Below are 26472 nucleotides of genomic sequence, written 5' to 3'. Positions count from 1 at the left end.
AATGGAAGGCGCGGTGCCAAACTACGAGTACCCCTGGCTTGGAATTTTATTCTACTCGCTTTGTAAGTATTTCTATATTAGTATCATACCGCCACCCACTAGCGTTTTTCGCGCGTCGCCATTTCTAAAGTTGCTGTTCGAATAGTTGGCGCACCCGGACTGGACGGCGACGTGATTTTTCAAAGTGCTGACGCTGACTACAGAAACGCTGACGATCAGAAAAGGTTGTGATAGAGAGGCCTTAAAAGTGATATTCCAGCTGTTAAAGCATTCTTGTACGGAATATAAAAAGCGGAGCATATACATATAAAATTACGGTGAAGGTACATATCAGTGTCACTTTTATACCCCTTGTCGCCTTAGTTGGTATTTCGATAATTATAATCATGATATAAAGTCAATACTTGTCATGCTCTCCTTACGTGATATACATAATATTATGTATGTATTATATTATATAGCTTCTCTAGGTGCAATTAATAATATACGATGACAGATAATATGGAAACGAGGTGACACCGTTCATTACACTTTATTACTTAAAATTGAAAAACTCGAAGAGTTGAAGATATGACATCAATGTTATTAGGTACCTACCTGACAACTCTTTAAAAATAAAATATAGGTATAGGTACTTATACCGTATTATTGCCTATTTCCAGCGGCTGCAATGCAAGCGCTACAATTCTATCAAGCAATAGTTTTACTGACGATGCTAGCCAAATGTGCCTCTTATTTTGAATTTGGAACTTTTTATTATTCAGAAACAGAAACAGTCGGAAAGTGGAGGTTCCGAATAAGTCCGAATATTTGTACCATGATGGCCGCGGGAGATGTCGCCGCGAGATAGACTACCCGTCCTTATGTCATTAATACAGTTAGAAGAAGACGTGGATCTATCTCGCGGCGACAGCGGTCCCGAGGCCATCATGTGCTAGAAAACTGAGGATGTAAGAGAGAGAGAGAGAGAGAGATAGAGAGAGAGAGAGAGAGAGAGAGAGAGAGAGAGAGAGAGAGAGAGAGATTAGTACCAGAATGTTAGGATGTTAGAAATTACCTTTATTGTGAGGTGCTTGTTGGTTGCAGACGGTGGGATGGGAGATACGCGCTCGGTGACGACGGTAGTGCTCATACACGTAGAGTTCGTTATAGCCAACTCCGCCGACATCGGTCCCATGCCCAAGCTGTCCTTTCGGTAACCTCAATTTTATTACAATCTCACACAAAAACATTTTCATATGAAATTTTACCAAGGCACAATCTTCATCATATCAGCCGAAAGACGTCCACTGCTGGACATAGGTCTCCCCCAAAGATTGCCACAATGACCTGTCCTGCGCCACCCGCATCCAGCCGACTCCTGCGACCTTCACCAGGTCATCAGTCCACCTTGTTGGGGGCCTACCCACGCTTCGCCTTCCGGTACGCGGTCGCCAATCGAGAACCTTTCCGCCCCAACGGCCATCGGTTCTACGTGCAATGTGCCCCGCCCACTGCCACTTAAGTTTAGCGATTCGGAGGGCTATATCGGTTACTTTGGTTGTGTTGCGTTGCACAGGCACAATCTTGGCACCAAAAAAAGGCGTGAAATTTAAATTTTCAATGGAAATTAAACCTTCGCATCTACATTCTTAATCAATTTTTAAGGCTCGTCGATGATGAGCTCTACATTTTTCAAATTTGCAGCCTTCTTTTGGTACCAAAATTTGGTTGAGGTTATTTATTCTTGTCTGCCACCTAAATAATTAAGTCAGAGATCTGTTTTCTCAGTCCTGAACTTTTTACAGCCAAAAGGCGCGCGTGCTACTAGGCGAGGGCTGGGAGCGCGGCGGCCGGCGCGTGCGCAACTACGTCGTGCACCCCGAGTACAGCGAGACAATCAACAGTATCGCAATCATACATCTAAGGCAACCAGTGCGAAATCGTGAGAATATGGTTCAAAATAATTCTCCTGCACCTTTTTAAAATTACCCATCCGTGGTGATTGCGTATAGGATACTTTGCCTCCTAGTCAAATCTGCTTTTTTTTAAGAACTGTCAAAACTAATTTTACCGACTTGTTAATAATATATGGAATTAATATGAAATCTAGTTGCGTGACGTCACAGTCAACTCAGTTACTTTATAAATTTCTACCTGCTTTATTAATAGAAATTGGATTTAAAAATAACTTCTGTCCATATTTTTCTTATAATTATTTCATGCTTTATTTCGTGCATGGTATAATAGTTATTTGTTATACAAGGGGGCAAAGTTGTATTTGAACGCCGAGTGTGGAATTGAAAAACGAGCAAGTGAAAGGATTCTATAGTTGAACCACGAGCGAAGCGAGTGGTTCGAGAACAGAATCCTGAACTTGCGAGTTTTTTAACACACGAGAAGTAAAATACATTTGCACCCGAGTGTAACACAAAACTTTTCCCCTCACTATAGCGAGGAAACTACAACGCAAATAATGCGTTTATCACTGCTTCCAGCAGTTCCACAGGTGGTAAATCATCTTTATTACTAGATTCATCTACTTTTATCAATTTAAAAGCAGTTTATTTGACTTTATTCAAGGTCAAATTACTTTACCCACTAGTGGATAAAATGCGTTTTTACCCGCTGGTATTAAAGGACAAAACACGTGTTTCCGAGCTAGTGAGGGAAAAATATTTTATTTTAAGTACAGTCAAGTTCTTTATTCATATCCCTAACTTTCATTCCTCTCCTAGCTATTATTATAGGCTTCTACAAAAATAAAATAAATGAGTCTTCATTTAAAAATGTAATTCGAAGAAGACTAAAAGATAATGCTAAGAAACAAGATTTATGATTTTAAATATTAGCACATGTGTTAATAGTGTAAGTGTTTTTGTTGTGTTTTTATTATGATTTTTTTTTTACTTAATAATTTAATATTTCAGGTAAAATATTCCAACCGATATGCCCGCCCCCCGAACGGATTCGTCACCCGAATTTTTGGGTAGTAAAATTCGATGACAGTAAGTTCTTAAAAGGGTTTTTTTATTTATTTAATTTCTATAATGGCTACCTGATAATATACGTTATTAAAGCGACTACGCTGTGTTGTACATCCTGTTACTTGACCGTTTTTACACGATTAATGTTAAATATACAAAACACCATCACTTTATACGCAACTACTAATAATTTAACGTATAAGTTGGAATAAGTAAATAAAGTAATTAAGTACTAGTAGAACGTTGATGCTTCTATAATAATAATAATATTCTTTATTGCAACCATGGTATTTATACAGTTTTTATAAATAATATTACAGTCTCTCATGGACCCTGATGAGGGTGTAGCAAGTTACAGTCAATTTTACATCTAAATATATAAAAGAAGAAGCTGACTGACTGACATATCAACGCACAGCCGAAACCGCTGGTCCTAGAGATTTCAAATTTGGCACGTAGGTTCCTTATATAGTGTAGAGGAGCACTAAGAAAGGATTTTCCAAAATTCACCTCCTAAGGGGGTCAAATGGGGGTTCAAAGTTTGTATGGGGAAACAAGATTAGTTTGACTATTTTATTCGAAACTTCACAGGAAGATTCCTTAAGACATATGACTGAATACGTGTTTCAGGTTTTTTGAAAATTTAACCCCTAAAAGGGTGAAAAGGGGGTGATAAAGTCAAAAAATCAATATGGATATCGTTTTTATGGTTTATCGGGTCGCTGATCACGATAAATACAACGTTTTTAAAATCTAACGAGGCGGAAGTGAAATACCATTTACCCTGTTGTGGTGCAATGGGGTTTAAATATCAAAAAAATATATAAAAGAAGATATTGACTGACTGACTGACATATCAACACACAGCCGAAACCGCTGGTCCTAGAGATTTAAAATTTGGCACGTAGGTTCCTTATATAGTGTAGAGGAGCACTAAGAAAGGATTTTCCAAAATTCACCTCCTAAGGGGGTCAAATGGGGGTTCAAAGTTTGTATGGGGAAACAAGATTAGTTTGACTATTTTATTCGAAACTTCACAGGAAGATTCCTTAAGACATATGACTGAATACGTGTTTCAGGTTTTTTGAAAATTTAACCCCTAAAAGGGTGAAAAGGGGGTGATAAAGTCAAAAAAACAATATGGGTATCGTTTTTATGGTTTATCGGGTCGCTGATCACGATAAATACAACGTTTTTAAAATCTAACGAGGCGGAAGTGAAATACCTTCTCCCCTGTTGTGGTGAAATGGGGTTTAAATATATAAAAGAAGATATTGACTGACTGATTGACATATCAACACACAGCCGAAACTGCTGGTCCTAGAGATTTCAAATTTGGCACATAGATTCCTTATATGGCTTAGAGGAGCACTAAGAAAGGATTTTTCAAAATTCTCCTCTTAAAAGGGTGAAATGGGGGTTCAAAGTTTGTATGGGGAAACAAGATTAGTTTGACTATTTTATTCAAAACTTCACAGGAGGATGCCTAAAGACATATGACTAAATACATGTTTCAGGTTTTTTGAAAATTTGACCCCTAAAGGGCTGCAAAGGGGGTAAAGTCAAAAACACAATATGGGTATCGTTTTTATGGTTTATCGGGTCGCTGATCACGATAAATACAACGATTTTAAAATCTAATGAGGTGGAAAAGAAATTTTCTCCCCTGTTGTTGTGCAATGGGGTTAAAATATCCAAAATAGCCATAAGTATAGCTTTAGTTTTTATCTTTACTTCTGGTTCAAGAGATTCCAAATTGACACGGAAGTTCCTTAGAGGAGCACTAAGAAAGGATTTTTCAAAGTTCACCTCCTAGCATGATAATTTGACAGGGGCAAGGACAGGGACAGGACCAGGGACAGGGACAGGAACAGGGACAGGGACAGGGACAGGGACAGGGACAGGGTCAGGGACAGGGACAGGGACAGGAACGGGATAGGGATAGGGACAGGGACAGGGACAGGGACAGGGACAGGGACAGGGACAGGGACAGGGACAGGGACAGGGACAGGGACAGGGAAAGGGATAGAAATAGGGATAAAAATAGGGGACGGGGACGGGGATAGGGATAGGGCAGGGACGGGGACAGGGACGGGACGGGGACGGGGACAAAGATAGAGATAGGGACGGGGATAAGAATAGGGATTGGGGTCGGAATAATCGGTCGGCAATCGATATCTAGGCAGTGTAAAATGCAGGTGGCTCAGTGGGAAGGGATTAGTAAGTAGGCATCGGCGAGTATCCTGCATCCGTAATAACTATTACATTCAATGTGCTGTAAGAAGATCGTTGTTTTCCTTGCCTTTTATATGTTTACGTTTGCAATAAGTATAAGCAAAATGGAAAAAAATTTAAGCGATAATGCAAGGAAGTACTTTTTACCCTACCGACCATAGCGTCGAGATACTGGCTATGTGGGTCGTATGAAGTTTCCCCAGTATAAATATTTATATAGGTAAAATACATACATATTCGTACCTACTACCTACGCTGTGGTCGCTGTGTAACAATTCTACAATCATTGCAAGAATTTCTTTAAAAACAATAGTAATATGTTAACCTACAGTCAGCCAAAACCGGACCGTACAGCAAATAGATCAGTTACAATGGCCCCCCAGTCGAGAATTGCCCCGCTTTACCTTAATCGAAATAATCGCGTACAGATGTACCTACAAAGAAACCTACGGATCCAAATGAAAATCTTATTTTTTGTAAACGTTTCAATAAGAATACTTTTATTACGCGGGCGAAGCCGCGGGTAAAAGCTAGTTTCTTATAATTATAATGTGTTACTAAGTACTATATGTTAAAAAATAAAATCTATAATCTTCTATCCGTCTTCATCGTGGGATCTAGCCTAAAAATGTATAAACCTGGTTTGAGATAAAACTATAATAATAAGTACATGTGGACTTTCAGACTTACAAGAACTGCAAAAGCGGGTGTTGCCGGTGACTGAAGTATCCGCGGATTTGTGCCGTGAGTTCTACATTGAGAGAAGCGTATGTACTTGCACTATCTGGTTTTTTTGTTAGCCTCTTTTAGTATCCCATTGCTGGTTGTCCCACTAGTACTCCCCTCCTTTTTTCCAGATGTATCTTTGTATAGGCTAGTTTCCTATACTTAAAATAAAATATTTTATGTAGTGCACGCAATAAAGCACCACATAATTAGAAGAAAAATATGGACAGTAGTTATTTTTAAACATAATTTCTATTTAATAAGTCAAAGAGAAAGATATAAAGTAAATGAATTGACCGTGACGTCACTCCTCAGTATTTCATAGTAATTCCATATTAACAAATCGTTTTGACAGTTCATAAAAAGAAGCTGATTTGACTAGTAGGAAACTAGCCTATTATCTACTAGACGCTTTAATTAGTCGTCAAATTAATTTGATTGTTCAATCGCTGTGTGTCAACCAGTCGTTACTTTTGAAAATACATATGTCACTCAAGTTTGACAGTCTATTTTAATAATAAAGCTATTTTCATAACGATTGAAGAGGTTGTATAGTCAGCACTAAAAGTAACGGACCAATCAACGCTCAAGAAGTAACTACCGTTCTGTAACCGCTGAACAAAAAGAGATGTGTATCTACTACAGATTTAAGTATCTATATTTAGAAAAGTTATTTCGATATTTTTGTTACGTTGTTTTATTCGCTACTATTAAGAGGATACGGTAGCGAAAATGCTAAAATGGAAAGGAGCCCCCCTTTCAACTTGGGAATTTTAGTTAAATATACAAGTGTTATTAACTACATTTATCGAAAAAAAATTGTCCATTAAGAACAACTCAGTCAAAAGATATTTCAAAAAAATCTTTAAAATCGAGGTTCCGCTCTCGACTCTTTCCTCCTTCAAAACTTAATCAATCGGAACGAAATTTGAGAATCTGAATAACAATGAAATAATCTATGTCGGACCGTTTAGCATTTTTGGTTCATTGTTACCAATCTTGAGTATCACACCTTTTTTTGCGCCACAATGAAAAAGACCGTTTTTGGAAATTTTTCATTGGCTCTAGAGTCTTTAAAAAGCAGAATATCAAAAAAATCAAAACGGTCCGACACAGATAAAAATAATAACAATCTGTGTTGAAAAAATCATTGCTCTATCTTCAAAAACCAGGGAGGAAATAGTCGAGAGCGTTTGTATGGAGAATTGACCCCTACCGTATCGTCTTAATGCTGAAACTGTAGGTTTATGATGCTGGTAGGGTGCTCACGATTGGAGATCATGTCTCCGCCAACATGTAAAAAGATATGGAAATAATGTGTGTGTGTGTGATGTGGAGTTTCTAATGGGTCGGCAACGCGCATGTGACATCCCTTGAGTTGCAGGCGTCCATAGGTTACGGTGACCGCTTTCTATAAGGCGGACCGTATACCTGTTTGCCACCGACGTGGTATAAAAAAATGTGGTTGTTTAATTTAAATACCCTGGTAATTGCTCAATAAACATGTCCTGAGTGGGCAGTAGTCCTGATATCATGAAACATCCTGTATACTAGACAATTTTCATATAAGTAGCTAAATAAATCTGCAACCGATACTCCTAATTAAAACCAAACAAATTTCCGGCGATTATAAATATTTCCTGTCGAAAGCGGATGTCATTACATTGGTCGTTTTAATACAAAATCTGTTAATCATACGAGTAGCATTGTTATGTAGATTGCATACACATTTCTGATTAATAGGCTTATCTTATTGGCTTCGTGCGAAGTGCATGGAGGGGGTAAGCAAAGCGATCGCAGTGCTTGCGGTGGTCAAAATCGACACTGATTGTGGTTGTCATCTATCAAAACTCATAAAATATAATACAATGTCTAATGTTTTATATGGGGCATCAATGTTGTTTCGTTGTTAATTGTAAAAATAATGGCATAAATAGTCGTTGCACGTTCTATGCGTTTCTTAGAGCACACTGGAAATTGGATCAAAGAACTAAATGGATAGCTACGGTGAAAAGAAAACGTAAGTGACATGTCAAAACAAAACATTATAATAAATTATATTTAAGCTTTGTTTACCTAATATTGTTCAATACGCTGTTAGTATTTTTCCTACCGTAAAAGATTATGCTTAAAGATTCAGGCCTAGCCTGGGAATAGGCCCGTGTCGGATATTTCTGTGGCCGCGGACATGACTAGGTACTTACGTTTAGATTTGTTTTATATGGCATTAACGGGACGGAGGTTTAGCGAATACCATATCACTAGCTTGAAGAACTTGTACCATTACTCCTATGTTCTTCAAAATTCCTTATATGCCCTGCCAGCACCAATTTATTGACTCTTTCTGTAGTCTGGGGTTAGAAGTTTATACCGTGAGTAATGCTTTGGAAACTGATTTTTGGTATTATATCCATGTCTCTATAATCTAACTACCTAAATTACACTTGAAATAGTAGCTCTTGTTATTCGATTTATTTAAAATTAACGAAAAATCGTTAAAATATAATGTTTGTTTACATGTTATTTTTTGACATTTTCCACTTCAAGTTCACATGGTAGTGAGCGTAATTGTCGTGCACGTAGCCAATAGGTTCTCACTATTATCTTGCAGAAACTTTTTTCGCATATATTTGATTTGCATAAGAGTTCTTGGCAGAAACACCTTACGCAGAATATGCTTTGGCATAAATCATTTCTATAATACCGAATCGTACGTTGGCATAATGTTGATGAGAATAATAGTATTCTAGTCGAAAATTTTTTTTTTTTTTTTTCTTTATTTAAAGAGCTTTGTCACTGTTGTGACGATGTCGCTCTGTACAGATATAAACAATACATTTTATCGTCTACTTAATCCTAACGCAACAAGTTTATACAAACTTTTTGCATCCTCAGATAGTGGTTGCCCCAGGATTTGGTTGCAACCCCCAACTTCAAATAAGGTTTTATTCTTGAAATCTTTTCTCGCACTTTCGTTCCGGACACATTCCATGATGATATGGTATGCATCTTCCAAAATATCACATTCGTCACAGTTTGGCGACGGCACCTTTTTCATTAAATATGCAAATTTATTTAATGGAATGTGTCCGGAACGTAGTCTAAACGCTAAAACTATTTCATGTCGACTCATGCAGGAGTCTTCAAACCATGGGTTTCTTAAGAGTTGTGGCTGGGTCGTTTTATACCATATCGCCTTATCTAACGATCTGTCATCAAAATATTCACTCCACATCTGCCTACAATGTTTTTTAACTATTTTTATTGAATCCATAAATGTAGGTACTATGCTAAATGGAATCCCGTCGCTGACCGCTTCATTTGCTAAAATGTCTGCCACCTCATTACCTGCGAGACCGATGTGAGATGGTATCCATTGAAGGGTAATTGATTTATCTTGTTGTTTTAATTTGCGAACTGTTTTTAATATGGAGTAGGCTATCGGTGCTCCTCGATAATTCGAGGTGCATCGAGCCAGGTGCTGAAGGGCACTCCTTGAATCTGTCAGTATTACAAATTCTTTTCCATTCACTGATTCTATCCAAGATAATGCTTCTGAGATCGCGACTAATTCCGTTTGCATAATTGAGACATCGGCTGATATACTAAACTTAACTGATAGTGTACTATGGGGTTCATAAAAAGCGGCACCCGATATATTATTATTTTTCGAACCATCTGTAAATATTTTGTAGTGGAGCCCATATGTTTCGTCCAAATACTTTGCGCATTTAGATTTGAGTTTATTTTTGTCGTACAGTCTTTTGGCTTGGGTAATGGGTTCTAGCGTTATTCTGATGACATCAGACAATTTAATATTATTTATCCAAGTATCTAAACTAAACATTTCCAGTTGTTTTTTTGACTGAACTGGGACATCCTTCAGATGATTGTGAACAGAAACTAAAAGGGGTGTTTTATTGCGATACTGTCGACCGCCGTCCACAGTTTGAGATAAATTGGAAATTGCATTAATTGTAGGATTATTGAGAAGGGATTTAGATTTCAAATAGTATTTTCCAGCCAAATATAGTCTGCGAATGTGTAGTGGGGGAATATGCAATTCATTTTCCATAACATGTATAGGAGAACTCTTGATGAATCCACCTATCACTCGTATACATTGGTTTTGGATTTTGTCTAATTTATATAAGTTATATTTTGCACTTGTGTCATAAAGAAAACAGCTATAATCCAATCGGCTACGAATAAGAGCTATATAAAGTCGTCTTAAATGCTTAGGATGTACTCCCCAACGGGGCCCAGTCAGTACTTTAAAAATATTGATAGACTTAGTTAATTTTTGTGTTATTTCATCAATGTGCCGCTTCCATCTCAGTCCACGATCAAGCCACAACCCCAAGTACTTTACATTATCAACAACTTGTAAAGATACTTCGTTTACTTTAATGTCTATTGCTTCGGCCTTTATATGCTTGCCAAAAACGCATATTTTGCTCTTAGTTCCTGAAATTGTTAGGCCTTTCTCCTTTAATAAACCATTAAACATGTCTAAAGCAGAGCGGATCTCAAATATGCCATCATTAACATTCTTGACAGTAATGTATAATACGAAGTCATCAGCATATTGCGAAACTGTCACATTGGTTATTTCTCTACAGATATTAATCGTTGCTATGTTAAATAGCAAAGGCGAGAGGGGGTCTCCTTGTGCCAAGCCTCGACCGCTATGTCTGCTGATACAAGTATCTGCAACGACACATTTAAGTATACGCTCCTTAAGGAAGTTCCATAGATAATTGCATATTTGAGCTCCTACTTCAAAATTATCCAATGTTTTTACTAAATAGCATATGTCAACGTTATTGTAAGCATTTTCCAAATCTATAAAACAACCTAAAGTCATAAGACCATTTGCTTTACCTAATTGTGCGTCCGTCACAAGGCGACTCAAATTGTCAACACATGAGCGACTCTTTCTAAACCCAGTCGTAACGTCAGCAAATATACAATTTTTTTCAAAGTGCCATTCAAGTCGCTTGCTTAATATAGAATGAAAGATCTTACAAATACATGATATTAATGATATTGGGCGTAATGAATTGGAAGATTGTACGTTACCACCAGGTTTCGGAATAGCCACTATTTTAATGTTTCTCCATTGATATGGAACATAACCATTCTTAAAAAATATGTTATACAGACGCAACAAAATCTCTTTGCCACATTCGGGTAAATGCTTTAACATAGTGTAAGAGATATCATCACATCCTGGGGCGGTATCCTTTGGTTTCATACAGCTATCAAGCTCTTGGCGTGAGATCTCAGAACTTAAGGAAGAGTTGTTGGACTTAAAACTTGGGGTTACTAAATATATATACAGTACTTTTGCAGATAATATTTGTTCATAATATTTAGGCGGCATAAAGTTGCAATTTGCTTTTTGATAGCGTAACGGGGGCTCTAAGACAGTATTTCCTTTTCGATAGCGTGTCATAATTCTGCTCTTGTAATAGTATGCTATACGATTATTATGGTAAGTACACAAAATTATGCTAAATGAACAAAGTAATGTTCTGTGAAACAATATTCTGCCAAATGTGTCGTATGTGTGCTAGTAATAATGCCAACTAAGTTTTCTGCAAAATTACCATTCGACCGAAAGTGTTTCTGCGAAACATGTAATGCGAAATGTGTTTCTGATCAAAATTATTCTGCCAGAATGAGGGTAACCCATCTTATACGATACGTAAGCTCATCACCAAGAACAATTTAATACGGGACTGACAAAGCCCATACAAAAAAGTGTACCCCTGAAATGTATGGGTATTTTAGGCATAAAACTAGATGGCGCTGTTCGCAGCCTGGAAGTAGCCAAAATCATATTTTTCCCAAATATTTTTGCGTGTTTTTATTTTTTATATAAAGAACAAATGACATAAACTGAAATAGATACCATTCTTTGTTTGGAATTAGAGACGCCATGTATTTTTTGTTTTTAGCTATACGAGGCGAAGCGGCGGCCATCTTTCGTGAAATGTGCGGTGTCGCTGGCGGAGCGTACGCCCTGCGTGTGGGGTGCGGGTGCGGCGCTGACCACGCGCGACATCTGGGGCCGCTGGCAATTGGTACACCTACTACCATATTGTAACAATGCTAAACATGTCACATAGTTTAGTCACCTTGCCTAAATATATTATAATCAAGACGGGCTCAACTAAATGATATGAGGAGTATTTACATTATTTATGAAGATGATGAAAATGCCATTAAAATTTTATGACAATAATGCAATAAATGTCCTGCTATAAATTTATTCTACATTATTAGATTCAACGTTTTAAGCGTCTTAAGAGATTAAATTATTAAAAAAATCTACTTAAGATGCAATAGTAGCGAACATAAGAAAATGGAAAAGAGGGGGTTCTTTCAATTTGGGAATTTCAGTTAAATACACTCGTGTTACTGATTTATAGAACAAACATTGTGTGTTAAGGACAATTCAGGTGGCGCCAATCTCGACTGTTTCCTCCTCCAAAACAGAAACACTCAGAACAAAATATGAAAGTCTGAATAACAATGAAATAATCTGTTTCAGACTATTTCATTTTTGGCTAATTGCTATAAATTTTGAATAAGTATCATATCTTTTTGCGGCCTAGTATAAGGCCATATTTAGAATTTTTAAATGCGCTCCTTTAAAACTAAAACCACAGAATATATAATAGTACAAGTACAGAAGGCCCACTGCTTTGATGTTCACGAAATGCCGCCTTTTAAATGCCTACAAAATCCTAACAAAGAAACGAGCCGCACGTGCGCAGCGTCGGACGATAGGGTTGCCTATTAAAACCAATTATTACTCAGATAAAATGTTATACTATTATTGGGTTGGCACAAAAGTAATGAGACACTCTACAAAACTCTATACATTTCCTTTCCTAAGTTAATTGTTTTCGATAATATTCTAGTATGTTGTAGAACATTCTAGGTACTTCTAATGTGAGGGTATATAAAGCCGCCCTCGTGATTGGTTTAGTTAGATTGAAATAAAATGGACGAGCGACAAGTTCGAACACTTTACTTATACGAGTACTTGTTAGGCCACAGTGCGCGGGCTGCGGCTGACAATATCAACACTGCATTGGGCGCTGGAAGTACAAGCCATGCCATGGTGTCCAGATGGTTTGACCGTTTTAAATCAGGAGACAGGAGCCTTGAAAGTCAGTCACGCTCAGGGCAACCACCTGCATTCAATGATGACGATTTACACCGCGAACTACAGTCGAATCCTGATGCTACTACTCGTGAATTAGCGGAAGCACTTAACTGCAGTCACCACGCTGTGGAATACCATCTGCATGAGCTTGGGTATCGAAAAGTTTTGGCTCGATGGGTACCGCACATCCTTACCGACGCCAGTCGTGCAGTCCGTGTCGCCATCTGTCAATCACTTTTGCTGCGACCCCGACGTAAAGAGTTTTTGACTGATCTGGTTACGGGAGATGAATCATGGATTTATTATGAGAACGATACACGTTGTGCTTTTTGGCTGCCTCGAGAAGAAACGCCACCAACTCAACCGAAGCTGAGTCAAAAGAACCGCTTAAAAGTTTTGCTTTGTTGTTTCTGGGACTCGCAAGGCATGCTGTTTCATGAACTATTTCACAATGAAACTGTAAACGCTAACAAATATTCAACACAGCTCACCGAACTATCTTCTGCTATCAAGAAAAAACGACGAAGACGAGCTACTGTAATTTTACTACATGATAACGCTCGACCTCATGTCGCATCTACCGTTCGCCAACAGCTGCAGAACTTGGGCTGGGAGACGATACCCCACCCACCTTATTCTCCAGACCTCGCACTATCAGACTTTCATTTGTTTAGAGCCCTGAAACGACATTTGCGGGGTAAACAATTCAATGATTTCCATGATGTACAGGTGGAGTTGAACAACTTTTTCGAGGCACAGCCATCAGAGTTCTGGGCGAAAGGCATCCGAACTTTGCCGGATCGTTGGCAATAAGTCATAGATGCTAATAGTGATTACATCATCGACTAAGCTTTTTGTATTGTAATAATAATAAAAAATATAAAACGTAAACCAAGTGTCTCATTACTTTTGTGCCAACCCAATATATTCCAGTCTTGGGTACTTTCTGGGTATATATACAGTATTTATATTAGTATTTGTGTAAGTCTCAACATCACAAGCCTTATTGAACTTTTCCGTGGGACTTAATCAATAGTATTGTCCTATTTTATTCATGATGTCTATTTAACTAAGTATTATTAGCCATTCACACGTGGACATCGCATATAAAACTTAAAAAAAACTCGCGACGTAAAGTAACAATAGAAAGTGCGAACGTGCGTTCTATGAGAACGCGCGCCACCCCTGATTAGGCCGCGAACTCGCGGCCGCCAGCATGTACTTGTAGCGCGGCGATAGAATCGCGGAGTGAGCCGCCCCTGCTAAAACTGTAAAAAAAGGTCAAAAGTTATAAAATAGCCTAACTTAAGAAGTAAAATAAATAAAGATACTATTAATCTGTCTAAAAAAATCATTGATCTAGCTCCAAAAATAAGTCGAGAGCGTTTTTATGGAGAATGGTCCCTTCCTGTTGCTTAAAGGATTAATATTTTACAGTGCGCGTTTAGGAGCAATCAGAGCGACAGACGTTTGCTCTTTTTACTTAACATCCTACTTAGTTACCTGTTTAAGAGTACTCCTACAGTGATGAGGGTCATGATTTATGTACAATTTTTGTCATCAATTCTTCTGAGAACGTATATAATATATAACCTTTAAGTGTCTCAAATTACCAATAGTTTCCTTGTTCGCTGTGACCGATCACTATCTTGAAACAAGCTTGCTTTAAATTGATGCTGTGCTTTACGTTGCTATGTTTTGTTTTGTTTTGTTTCGTTAGTGTCTTTTTAAGTCGTTCTATGTGACCTACATTCATGTTTGTATTGTAGTCTTTATTCTATTTTCGTATTGTAGACATTAATAGATTTTACTCATAAGTAAGCCTCAACCCAAACAACTAAATCGAATCATAAAGTTCTGATAAGGACTGCCAATAAATTGCAAGAGTAAATAAGATTCCCACAAGGAGGAAAATAACTTAGAAAATATTGGATATCAGAAAAAGAAAGAGCATTGTTATGGTGTGTGTTTCATCATCAACTCATCTGCCAACCCTAGTTACACTCGCACTTATTTTTTTGCAATAGAAATTACTAGCAAAAAGGATTGAGTATTTAAAAGAGAGTTAATGTCAAAGTAAAATGTGTAATCATAGTGCTGACTGCCATCTCTCGGCACAAGCTTAAACTTTTGAACCTCAGTTTTGACAATTTGGCCCATATTCTTAGCTTGATATGTGTTAAAATGTCAAATATTTTTATTAGCACCATCTAGCCGAGCGTTCCCCAAAGGTGTAACGCCATCTTGGCCACCGTACCTCTTTCATTATGGTTACTAGGTACGGTAAAGCTGACCATGACGTAATTGTGCTGTTCGATTGACTGAATTTCAATAGAAGGAATCACATGATAGCCCAGAGATCACGCGATACTTTTTATTGGGTTGGTAAGAAAGTAATGAGCGAATCATAACCAATATTGTAATTTTTATTTAATTTATTATTTTAATCATTTATCAAAAATATAACGGCCTTCGTTATCTACTACTTGTCTCCATCGTTCTGGTAAAGAATGAATAGCATCGACGAAGAAGTTCTTAGGTTTAGATTCAAAAAACTCAGCTATGTACTGTCGTAGATGGGCTTGATCATCGAACTTTTTTTCATTCAAGGCATTGCTTAGCGATCTGAACAATGCGTAATCCGTAGGTGCCAAGTCTGGAGAGTACGGTGGATGAGGTATCACTTTCCAACCTAGCTCCAATAGCTTTAGCCGAGTCACTTTTGCAATGTGTGGGCGAGCATTGTCGTGTAAGAAAAAAACTTTAGCATGCTGTGGACGATTCTGACAGATTTTTTGGTTTAAATTTTCAAGCTGATTACAGTATACTGATGCGGTAATAGTCATTCCACTTGGTAGGAGTTCCCAGTGAATAATACCATGAATATCCCACCACACGGACAGCATAACTTTTTTCGGGTGAGGCTCTGTTTTTGGTGCCTCTATTCCTTTTTCGTTTGGAGCTAGCCACTGACGTTTGCGTGTGTGATTTATATATAAGACCCATTTTTCATCTCCAGTGATAAGATGGTCCAACCAGTTGAATGTGCGGCGAAAAAACAGAAGTTGTATGCAGATATCGGCACGGCGGTTTAGTTCAAGTTCGTGCGGTATCCAAACACTGTATTTGTAGTTTTTTCCCAACTCGTGTAAATGTGTTTCTATGGTGACATGAGAGCAGCCTAACTCGGTAGCAAGAGTACGACTCGTTAGCCTCGGATCTCCTTCAATTAAGGTTTTTAATTTGGCTACATCAATCTTCACCGGTCGACCAGACTTAGGTTGATCTGATAATGAAAAGTCGCCACTACGAAACCGCTGGAACCATCGTTTCGCCGTGGCCTCAGACACAACTTCAGGAGCAACACGCTGACATATATTACGCACTGCTTCGGCGGCTGAATGGCCAGACTGAAATTCATATAGTAAGCAATGCCTTACATGCACTTTTAATTCGTCCATTTTCTTCCTTATATTAGCTCGGCGACAGCTAGTGAATGACTGACGAGAAACTGTGCGACTCGCCCTTTATATACTTTCGATCATAGAAGAATCTAGAACTCTCTCAAAAATTTTATGTGGAATTCAATCGATCGCTCATTACTTTCTTACCAACCCAATAGAAATGGGCACTATTTGGCACATCGTCCCGACCCGTCTCCTTCTAGCGTGATTCATGCTGTATATTCCTGCGTTACACTTATACCAAAGATGAACGATTACATGTCAAAGTAAAATGGTTAGTCACAATCACATCCATATCATTTCGCTTACTCTTATTTTAGTTGGTACCATTTTTGATATTAGTCAGTTCTCTCTCACACACACACACACACACACACACACAATCACAACACACAAACAACACAATGTATAGACTGTTATCTCTCGTAACAGGTGCCGTAGCCAAATAGCATTTCTGCGACGCGAAACGAAAACGAAACGTCGTGCAAGGTAGTCTGCTCGACGCGCCAATACGCAAGAGCGATAGAGATAGATAGCTATGAAAGAGATATTTTCGTGAGCGTTTCGTGAGCGTTTGTGCATTCGGCTACGCACACAGGATTGATTCATGGTAGCGTTATCTAGACGACCATACATGTTTACATACATACAATCACGCCTGTATCCCAGAAAGGGGTAGGCAGAGCACATGAAACTACTAAAGCTTCAGGGCCACTCTTGGCAAATAAGGGGTTAAAAGAAAACGAAACTGTGGCATTGCAGTGACCGGTTGCCAGCCTCTCGCCCACACCACAATTTAACCCATATTCCATAGTCGCCTTCTACGACACCCACGGGAAGAAAGGGGGTGGTGAAATTCTTAACCCGTCACCACACAGGCACCATACATGTTTATATACATAATATGCCTTATGCTCTTCGGTTTGTGCAGCTAGGCCTCAGCGTATATGGACCAGGCTGCGGGGCGCCGGCGCGCTTCCTCGATATGCTACGCTACTACCCCTGGATTGAAGAGTCGTTGGAAAAATTCCAGCGTATCACCATCTCGGAAATCAACCAGCACAAATACGTATTGCGCAGTGAGTATATATTAGTCAAAATATAATAAAAAGCCATAAGTACCTACGTTTTAGTAAACTAACTTACGTAACAAGTGATATGGACATGAGACAAAAAAGTCTTAAGATAAGTACATGACTTTCAATCCGGAGGTCGCGGGTCGGAACCCCGGCTCGTACCAATAAGTTTTTCGGAAGTTATGTGCGTGTAGGTATAAGTACGTGTGGTGACAGGCTAAAACTTTCACCATCCCCTTTTCTCCTGTAGACTCTGGGAACGTGTCACTGCAATATCACCAGTTTGGTGATCTTTCAATCCGTTAATTGCTAATGATGGCACTGAATCATGTGCTCTGCCTACCCTTCTTGCGAATATGTTGTAAATTTATGTATAAGTACTTTCCAGGTGGCATTGCAGTCGGCTCACTGATGCGTTTTGGAGAATGTGACAACTTCGAGATGCAAAACCTCATCTACCGAGACTACGTGCGCCTGTCCTCCGACAATACCATGGTCAAACTTGCAGAGTACAACGTCAGTATACATTTCAAATGTATTTGTAAGGTTACCCTCATTTGGCAGAATAATTTTGGTCAGAAACCATCAACTTCGCACAACATGTTTCGCAGAAACACTTTCGGTCGAATGGTAATTTTGCAGAAAACTTAGTTCGTATTATTACTACCATGTATACGACACATTTGACAGAATATTGTTTAATTTGGTCGACTTTGATTTAGGATAATTTTATGTACCATAACAATCGTATACCTACTATTACAAGAGCAGAATTATGACACGCTATCGAAAAGGATATACAGCCCTAGAGGCCCCGTTTGGTACGATGACGAGCAAAGCGAGGAGGAGTGTTTGTTATCTTGAGTCCCCAACAAATCTGACTCGCCATCAAAAAGCAAATTGCAACTTTATGCCGCCTAAATATTATGTCTAAATATTATCTGCGAAACTAAAGTACTATTTCGACTAGAACACTATTATGCTCATCAACATTATGCGTATACAACATATGCATCAAAGTATAATTCAGTATTATAAAAATTTGCGAAATGGATTATGCCGAAGCATATTCTGCGTAAGGTGTTTCTGTTAAACGTGACTTCTGCCAAGAACTATTATACAAAACAAATATATGTATATGAAAAAAGTTTCTGTCAACCGTATTTGTAAATTGTTTGTTATTGCAACATTCAAATAAAGCTTTTATATATCTGTCTATAAGGGACTAATAATTTCTGCCAACAGATGACTGTATTTGAAACGGTGCTGTACACATGCTTGATCATCCAGCTCAAGTATGCGTCGGCCTCGGCCTCGCTGCGTATCAGCCATTATTGCCCGCGAAACTTCAACGGACCCGCCTGCTATGCTTACAAGGGTTTGTACTGTACTAAGTAATCCTTTTTAGCATCGCCCCTGCCGCTTTTCGAAAGAACTTGATTAGAACCAAGATTTATACACCAAATACTGGCTGATCATACCACACTTTATGCAAATTAAGGTCCGGCGTACTTGTACAAGTACAAATTTATTTCCTGTTTTAAAGTTTTATAAAAATAAAAGACACCTCCAAATCGAAAAAATGGCTTAGGTTAACCAGGATACACATACATTCTAATACACACTTTTATGCAATATGTTAATGAACGCAAGTAGGTACGGTTTAGGAAAATCTATCCTTTTTAATCTAAGGCCAAGTTCCAGTAAATAGTACTTGCAGATACGTTTAAGGCGCAAGTATCCGTTCGAGAGCTACGATGCCACAGACAGACACACATACAGACAGACAGACAAACAGACAGACAGACAGACAGACATACACACAGACAGACACGTCAAACTTATAACACCCCGTCGTTTTTGCGTCGGGGGTTAAAAACCGGCCCCTTTCACCAGGTACTCGGTTCGACATATCGATGGAGGTGCTGTTTGTAGAAGCGTGCGCCCTGGAAGTACTCGCGTATGGTCTCCGAATCAACATATCGTTAATCGACATCGAGGAATGGAAGCTGGAGGAGGGCACATATTATGAGGATCTCAGGTTTTTTTTTTTATTCATTTTAATACCTATATCTACAAAAAAAGTTTTTTTGTTCAAAAATCACAAAACTCATTTAATATTTTTCGTTTGTTTTTACATCAAAAATGCTTGGTTAAAATATTTCAGATTATTCAGACCCACGATGTATAATGTCGGTTGATGGAAAATCCGTCAGATCGTAAAGATCCTGTGTATTTATTACGTACTAGTTTTTTCCCGCGGCTTCGCTCGCGTTAGAAAGAGACAAAAAGTAGCATATGTCACTTTCCATCTCTTAACTATCTTCACTTAAAAAATCACGACAATTCGTCGGTCCGTTTTGACGTGAAGGACGGACAAACAAACAGGCACACACTCCCATTTATAATATTAGTATGGATTGTGACGTTGTCTAAGTGCCCTGGGCTGTTAGTGAAGTGAATCTAATTGATAACAATTTATATAGGCTCACTGGGGAGGAGTACCGAGGGCCGACGTACATGACTCAGTACGGCTTCGAGCCCTTAGACGAGAATATGTGGGTTCCGGACTACGACATTTGGTCTACTACGCCAACAGAAGTGAACGCCACGACCAAGTCGACCTCTGAAACGAGTGCAGGTAAGCGTTAAGGGCGGAAAGTGAAGGAAATGATTACGAACGAGAGGCTGTTTGAAGGCTTTAATAACTTAGAGTGTAATCCTTCAGCCGCCCATGATACACAATGTTTTTCATCACACTCGCGAAATAATAACCAAATCTTAAACTAAATGTATTGAAAGACATTTCGAACATTCGTCCGCCATATTGTAATTTTTGACAGGTCGTGGAAGGCCATACCCAGCTTAGGTATTCATTTTACCCATTGACATAAAAGAGTGGACTTGGCATATAGTACTCTATTGTAGCAAATTTTTGTGGCCGGTCCGCCATATTGTGTTCCAGTTCTTCGATGGACATAAGTTTCAAAATGCCATGGCATTTGATATAATTTTTTTACTTATATCACTTTCGACCGCCATGTTTTGTTCTTGTCGGCCACATCTTTTTGTAGTTATGCCACCTCCATTTGATTCCTATTTCATTGATTTTACCGCCCTAATAACACCGTTTACGAGCGAGTGTGATGAAAAAATATCAAAAGTAATATGATTAGGTGTGTTGGGAATCAGATAACGTGTAGTGTGACCTGTAATTATGTTTAGGCATGAATCCAAAAGGGCATTTAACCATTTTCTTGCCAAGAACCAATTCCTATCGAAGGCTTACAATTTATTTTTACTTTTACGTATTAATGACGTTATTTGTAAACGCTTTATAAACCTGTATTAGCTAAAAGTAAAATTCATAATCCTACGGACTAAATTGACAAATGACTGACAGGTAAAATGATACCAGGAACAGCAAAATTAAAATAGGGAAGGGTATATGTCGATAACAATATATCGACAAGTTGTAAAGTACATACAACAGACAAGATTAAATCAAGAATAAGTATATGAGTTTCAAATAAGAGGTACACATTTTGGTTTGTTCTATGTATCTTCGAGGTAGTAGATGAATACCATGCATTTTACCCACTAGTTTTAAAACATAAAAAGGTTTCCGAGCCTGTAGGTAAAAAATAAAATACCATGTCCGACGATAATAAATTATCTGTCACGCTATGGCAAGTATATCATAAATCAATCAATCAATCAATCAATCAATCAATTTATTTGTTAAACATAGGTACAGTACATAGTTGTTACAAAATAATTTCTTAGTATCACTATGTTTTACCAACATTAGGTATACAAATTCATTGGTGGTTGTGAAGTACATTAAATACTTAATAAATATAAGTAACATGCAAATATCAGTAATCAGTAATTCTTTAGCAAATGCAAATATTTTCTATTAACCATAACATATTCCAGTTCAACATTATATAATTAAGAATTGTAATTAATAAATACTCGTGTTGTCTCTTTTATATTCTTCGATTGAATAGTATGCTTTGTGTGATAAGAACGTAAATAGTCGTTTCTTAAAGAGTTCGATGTTGTCTATGTTTAAGATACTATTGGGTAAAATATTATAAATTTGTGATGCCATTCCAAAAATACTTTTAGATAACAATGCCGTTTTAGTTGATATGGTGTTTGCAATCTTTCCTTGTTGGCGTACACTGTTAAAGCTATGGAACTGATTTTTATTTTGTTTAATATAACATGCAATTTCATAGATATATAGGCATGGGAAAGTCAGTACACCTAGTTTAATGAAATGTTGTTTACAAGAATCAGTTGGAGGGATACCACATACAGCGCGCACACATTTTTTCTGACTTTTAAATACCATTTCACGATCGGAACAATTTCCCCAGAACATTATTCCGTATCGTAACGTTGAGGTTACGTAGGCGTGATATGATGTGAGGACCGCTGACTGATTTACCAACTTATGCCTTGTCCATTCTATCGAATTCATGTTCAGTGGATATAGTAAAAAACGCGTACTATGGAAATGTGTATCCCTTGTTAAGCTACGGTTTGATTTATTGGGGAGATTCGGTTAATGTAGAAACAACATTCATTCTGCAAAAGAAATGCATCCGAATCATATATCGCTTGTACAACAATGAGTCCATAAGGCACGTCTTTAAAGAAAATAATTTTCTTACATTAACTGGACTGTATATTTACCAGCTTTGCCTATTTGTGTCGGACAATAAATGTAACTTTTCATTTTTCTCTGAACAACGTGATAATGTGAGATCACAATACAAATATAACATATTGCTCCCGGCAGTCAGAAATGCAGCTTATTGTAAGAGTACATTTATAGCAGCAATCAAAGTTTTCAATCACCTACCCTCATGTATAAAAATGTTAAGCGGGAAAAAATTCAAGCAACAGCTAAAAGGGTGGTTGATTGATCACGTCTTTTATGATATGCATGAATACTTTATGTATGAGACTAACTAGCATGTGAACCAAATAGCATGTAGTATTAGTTTTAGTATATTATTAGTTTAAGTAATATTGTATACCCGAAAAGGGTTACCGTTGAGACATATGTTTGTGTAAAAATTGTAATCTATTGTACACGGTAAACAATAAATCATTTCTATTCTATTCTATTCTATTCTATTCTATTCTATTCTTACGTAAGTTATACAGAGCATAGTGATATTTGTTTAGTTTATTACAAATTATTTCTACTTGATTTTCCCATGTCAACTTATTATCTACTCTTAATCCTAAAAAGTTTGTCGTTGTCTTTTCCTCTATTAAAGTGTCATTATATGCTACAGTTAAATTGTTCATTTTATTAGTTCGTTGCTCAAAATTCATTATTATAGTTTTGTCAAGGTTTATTTTTAAATTATTATCATCAAGCCATGCAATTACTATATCTAAAGTCCTATTTATGTCCGATTGATCTCTATATAATTTTCGAATAATATTATTGCTGCTTCGAAATAAAAAAAATATCTCTAATTAGCGGTCTACAGACCTTTTGATCTGTCGAAATCACAGAAAAAGTTGGTATATTGATTAGCCGATCAAATTGCCAATTTCATTGTCCCGTCTGGGTGCACCTTAAATCTACGATGTAATAATAATTTTAATATCGATAAGAACGACACTGGCCAAACTGTGGCAACATTCCTTCACACTTACTTGTCAATTTGGTCCGTAGGTTTATGGATTTTACTTTAGTAATCGTTTGTTATTATCTGCACGGGTAGCATGGTCGCGCGATAGACGATAAAATATCAGGCCGTCCCTATCGCACTATTAGTAAGCGCGATAGGGACGGCCATATGTTTTATCATTTATCGCGCGACCATAATTGCCTGCCTGTTATGTTGACTTATGTATTGTTGAGAAAGGGACCAACATTTTTTTTCCAATCAGTTCGGAAACTTTTTTATGGGGTTAAGGCTATATTCACTGATTATTTCCGCAGCAACAACAACAATAGAGACGACCACACCTGAACCGACTAAGGCGGGGTACTACTATATACCGAAGAAACATTTCTCAAGGATTACACCAAAATGGAGGAGAGCTGGTGGTGGTGAGTAAAGTAAAAGTTAAGTTTTACTATCTGCTGAAATTTTCACCCGATGGCCACGTACCTACTTACTGTGATTCTCAATGACCTACTTTCTTCTCTCACGGTCAGTAAATACGACTCATATGATTAGACCAACGCTGAGGTCAAAAGTAAGAGTCAAAGTCTGATACACGCTCTAGGCAGCATACTCTAGGCGATTGTTAGGCCTCTAACTACAATATAATATATCATCTAATCATTCGGACGTCACTACACGGTACCTGTCGTATGAAAATGTATTGAAGATTAAGTAAGGTTAAATAATTATATGCAAGTACAGGTTTTAATAAAATGCAAGAAATCAAACTACTTATGCAGACTTTGAAAATGTTGTTTTGTTTTATAGGCACATTATGTCTTTGCTGTAATACCTACATCTGTGTTAACTATTCTTTTCCACGAGCAACTATGAAACGTTAATTATTATTAAACCTATTTTTAATACCCTCTTGGTGACAAATAAGCTTATACGAGCCTGCATCATGGTACCTAATTACTTAATTAGTCTTCGAAGCAGCATATGCCTGCAACTACAAAGGTTTTACATGCGCGTTGCCGACTGTCTGCTCTGGCCCCGCAAATGCCATTCGTCTAAGAGGCCTGACAATCCTAGCCACGTAGTAGGTACCAGGGGGCGTAGCTGAATGGACAAATTCTCTCGAAATGCTCATGATAATATCTCTTTCGTAGCTATCTATCTCTATCGCTACAGGGCCAGACTACATTAAATTTCTGCGGCGTTTCGATTTCGTTTCGCGTCGCAGAAATGCCATTCGGCTACGGAGTCTGGGAGGTTACATGTTGAGCGTGGCTTGCTGCTGGGCCCCTGATGATTTTACAGTGACATCGCTCGGGTCAAAATTAAATAATACCTTTTTTTTACAGGCACTAATAATGTTTGGAACTGGGACTGGTTCTGGAGATGGATCTGGAACTGGGGATAATCGACATACTTTATGAGAACCTGTACAGCTGTGTAACGTTGTGACATGAAAAGTACGTAAAAAATAAAGAAGGCGCTACGTTATAATAAAGTATAAATAAAAAAGAGAGTGTTTTCATCTTTTTACACTGCCAAGAAAAGGGTGTTCTACTGCGCCTGCAGAAAGGGTTAATTTGTTTACGTGCAAAATGTAAAATAAATCATTATTAATTTCTTAAATAAAATTATATACTTATGCGATTAATTATATTTCCATAGTTTTAATTTATAAGTTACTATCGTACTAACCGAAGACAATAATATCCAAACAAAAGGTTTCAACATTTTTAAGTCAAAGTCGCATATTACTTAACAAAGTAATTTTGTACCATTATTAATTCCGACAACAATTATTATGAATATGTTCTGCGTTGTGTACATCACAAATAATTGTGCCTGGCAAAAAAAGCGTTGTTACAAAATTGCTTTACCACTTTTAAACATAAAATTGCGAACCCACAATTTAAAAATACGCAAGTTATTTTTTCACCTGCATTTTCACTTCATTATGCAGCTCGGTAAGCGAATGCAACGAGCAAAGCCAACGTATAAATTATAATAATTTAGTTCACATGCGTCGGACTGACACCTGCTTTGGACGGAGTTCGGGATTGTTCCTGATTCAGATTAATTATTCAATAGATGTACCGCTGGCTATCTAGCGGTGAAGCGAGAGACGACCAAATCAGTAGTGTGGCTAGCCAGATAACCATGTTTTTGTCTGCAGTCCTAACTCAATCTGACTCAACGCCACTGAATCTAGGAAGGAAACCGCTAGATGAAGTAGATATCTTATATCTTTAAACGAGCAATTCTTGTATATTTATTTATTTATATATACCGACGATCTCGGAAACTGCTCTAACGATTTCGCAGAAATTTGTTATGTGGGGGTTTTCGGGGGTGGAAAATAGATCTAGCTTAGCCTTAGATCCCGGAAAACGCGAATTTTCGAGTTTTCATGCGTTTTTCTTTTGCGTTAGTAAACGCAAAATATGGTCGTTATTTTCGCCGACCGCGCATCGGCTGGGCGTAGGTCGGTCTAATGTTCGCAAGCACATCATCGCTGGTGTCAGGGTTTCGAATCCCGGCCAGAAATAAAGTTTTTTTTTTGTATTTATAAGAGTTTTTTTTTAATCTAAAGACGTGATATAATAAAATAGAACCGTATTCTAAACTGACGAGACAAAACGGGCGGAGCGTAAACGATTGGCGTTTGTCTACGCAGGCTTGGCTTTAGTTAAACTATAAATAAATAAATAAATAAATAAATATTATAAGGACATTCTTACACAGATTGACTAAGGCCCACGGTAAGCTCAAGAAGGCTTGTGTTGTGTTGCAACTATAATAATTTACAGTAAACAATATGCTTCCGTCTCTCTACCACACCAGAAACAGATAGTTTTTTGTTTCGTTACTCTCTAAACAATAAAATTATCATGTTGGCTGGGTCCACATGGAATATTTATACAAAAACAAAATAAGAAATGCATGAATAAAAAACGCACTGTTTGATGACACTAATAACGTACATATTGGTCATTTAAAATTGAAACGTTTTAAATTAGATTAGATTGATAGCATAAAATCAATTAAATGTATATCCGATTACCTAATTGTGCATGCAAAACGAACGGTTTGGTTTATTCCTGTGAAGCCCAATTAAAATAAAATATGTTCTTAGTGTAGGTATGGGTATTTTTGTGTAATGTG

At 37.7% G+C, this 26472-nt stretch overlaps 1 protein-coding gene across 1 annotated transcript; it reads left to right on the top strand.

The window, feature by feature from the left end:
• The first annotated feature begins 1 nt into the window (after position 1).
• LOC125225191 lies at positions 2 to 24734 on the top strand. Its single transcript, XM_048128783.1, has 13 exons — positions 2 to 62; positions 1087 to 1195; positions 1788 to 1924; positions 2910 to 2987; positions 5886 to 5968; positions 11891 to 12016; positions 17503 to 17650; positions 18036 to 18163; positions 18893 to 19025; positions 19544 to 19688; positions 20134 to 20288; positions 23625 to 23735; positions 24660 to 24734. Exons 1-13 carry the CDS (start codon positions 2 to 4, stop codon positions 24716 to 24718), a joined length of 1473 nt encoding a protein of 490 aa, XP_047984740.1. The 3' UTR covers positions 24719 to 24734.
• The last annotated feature ends 1738 nt before the right edge of the window (positions 24735 to 26472 follow it).

The sequence above is a fragment of the Leguminivora glycinivorella genome, chromosome 1 (genome assembly GCF_023078275.1).
Source record: "Leguminivora glycinivorella isolate SPB_JAAS2020 chromosome 1, LegGlyc_1.1, whole genome shotgun sequence".
In the NCBI taxonomy this organism is placed as follows: Eukaryota; Metazoa; Arthropoda; class Insecta; order Lepidoptera; family Tortricidae; genus Leguminivora; species Leguminivora glycinivorella.
Note: the sequence above shows the minus strand (reverse complement) of the source record. Positions and strands in the feature narration are given on the sequence as shown.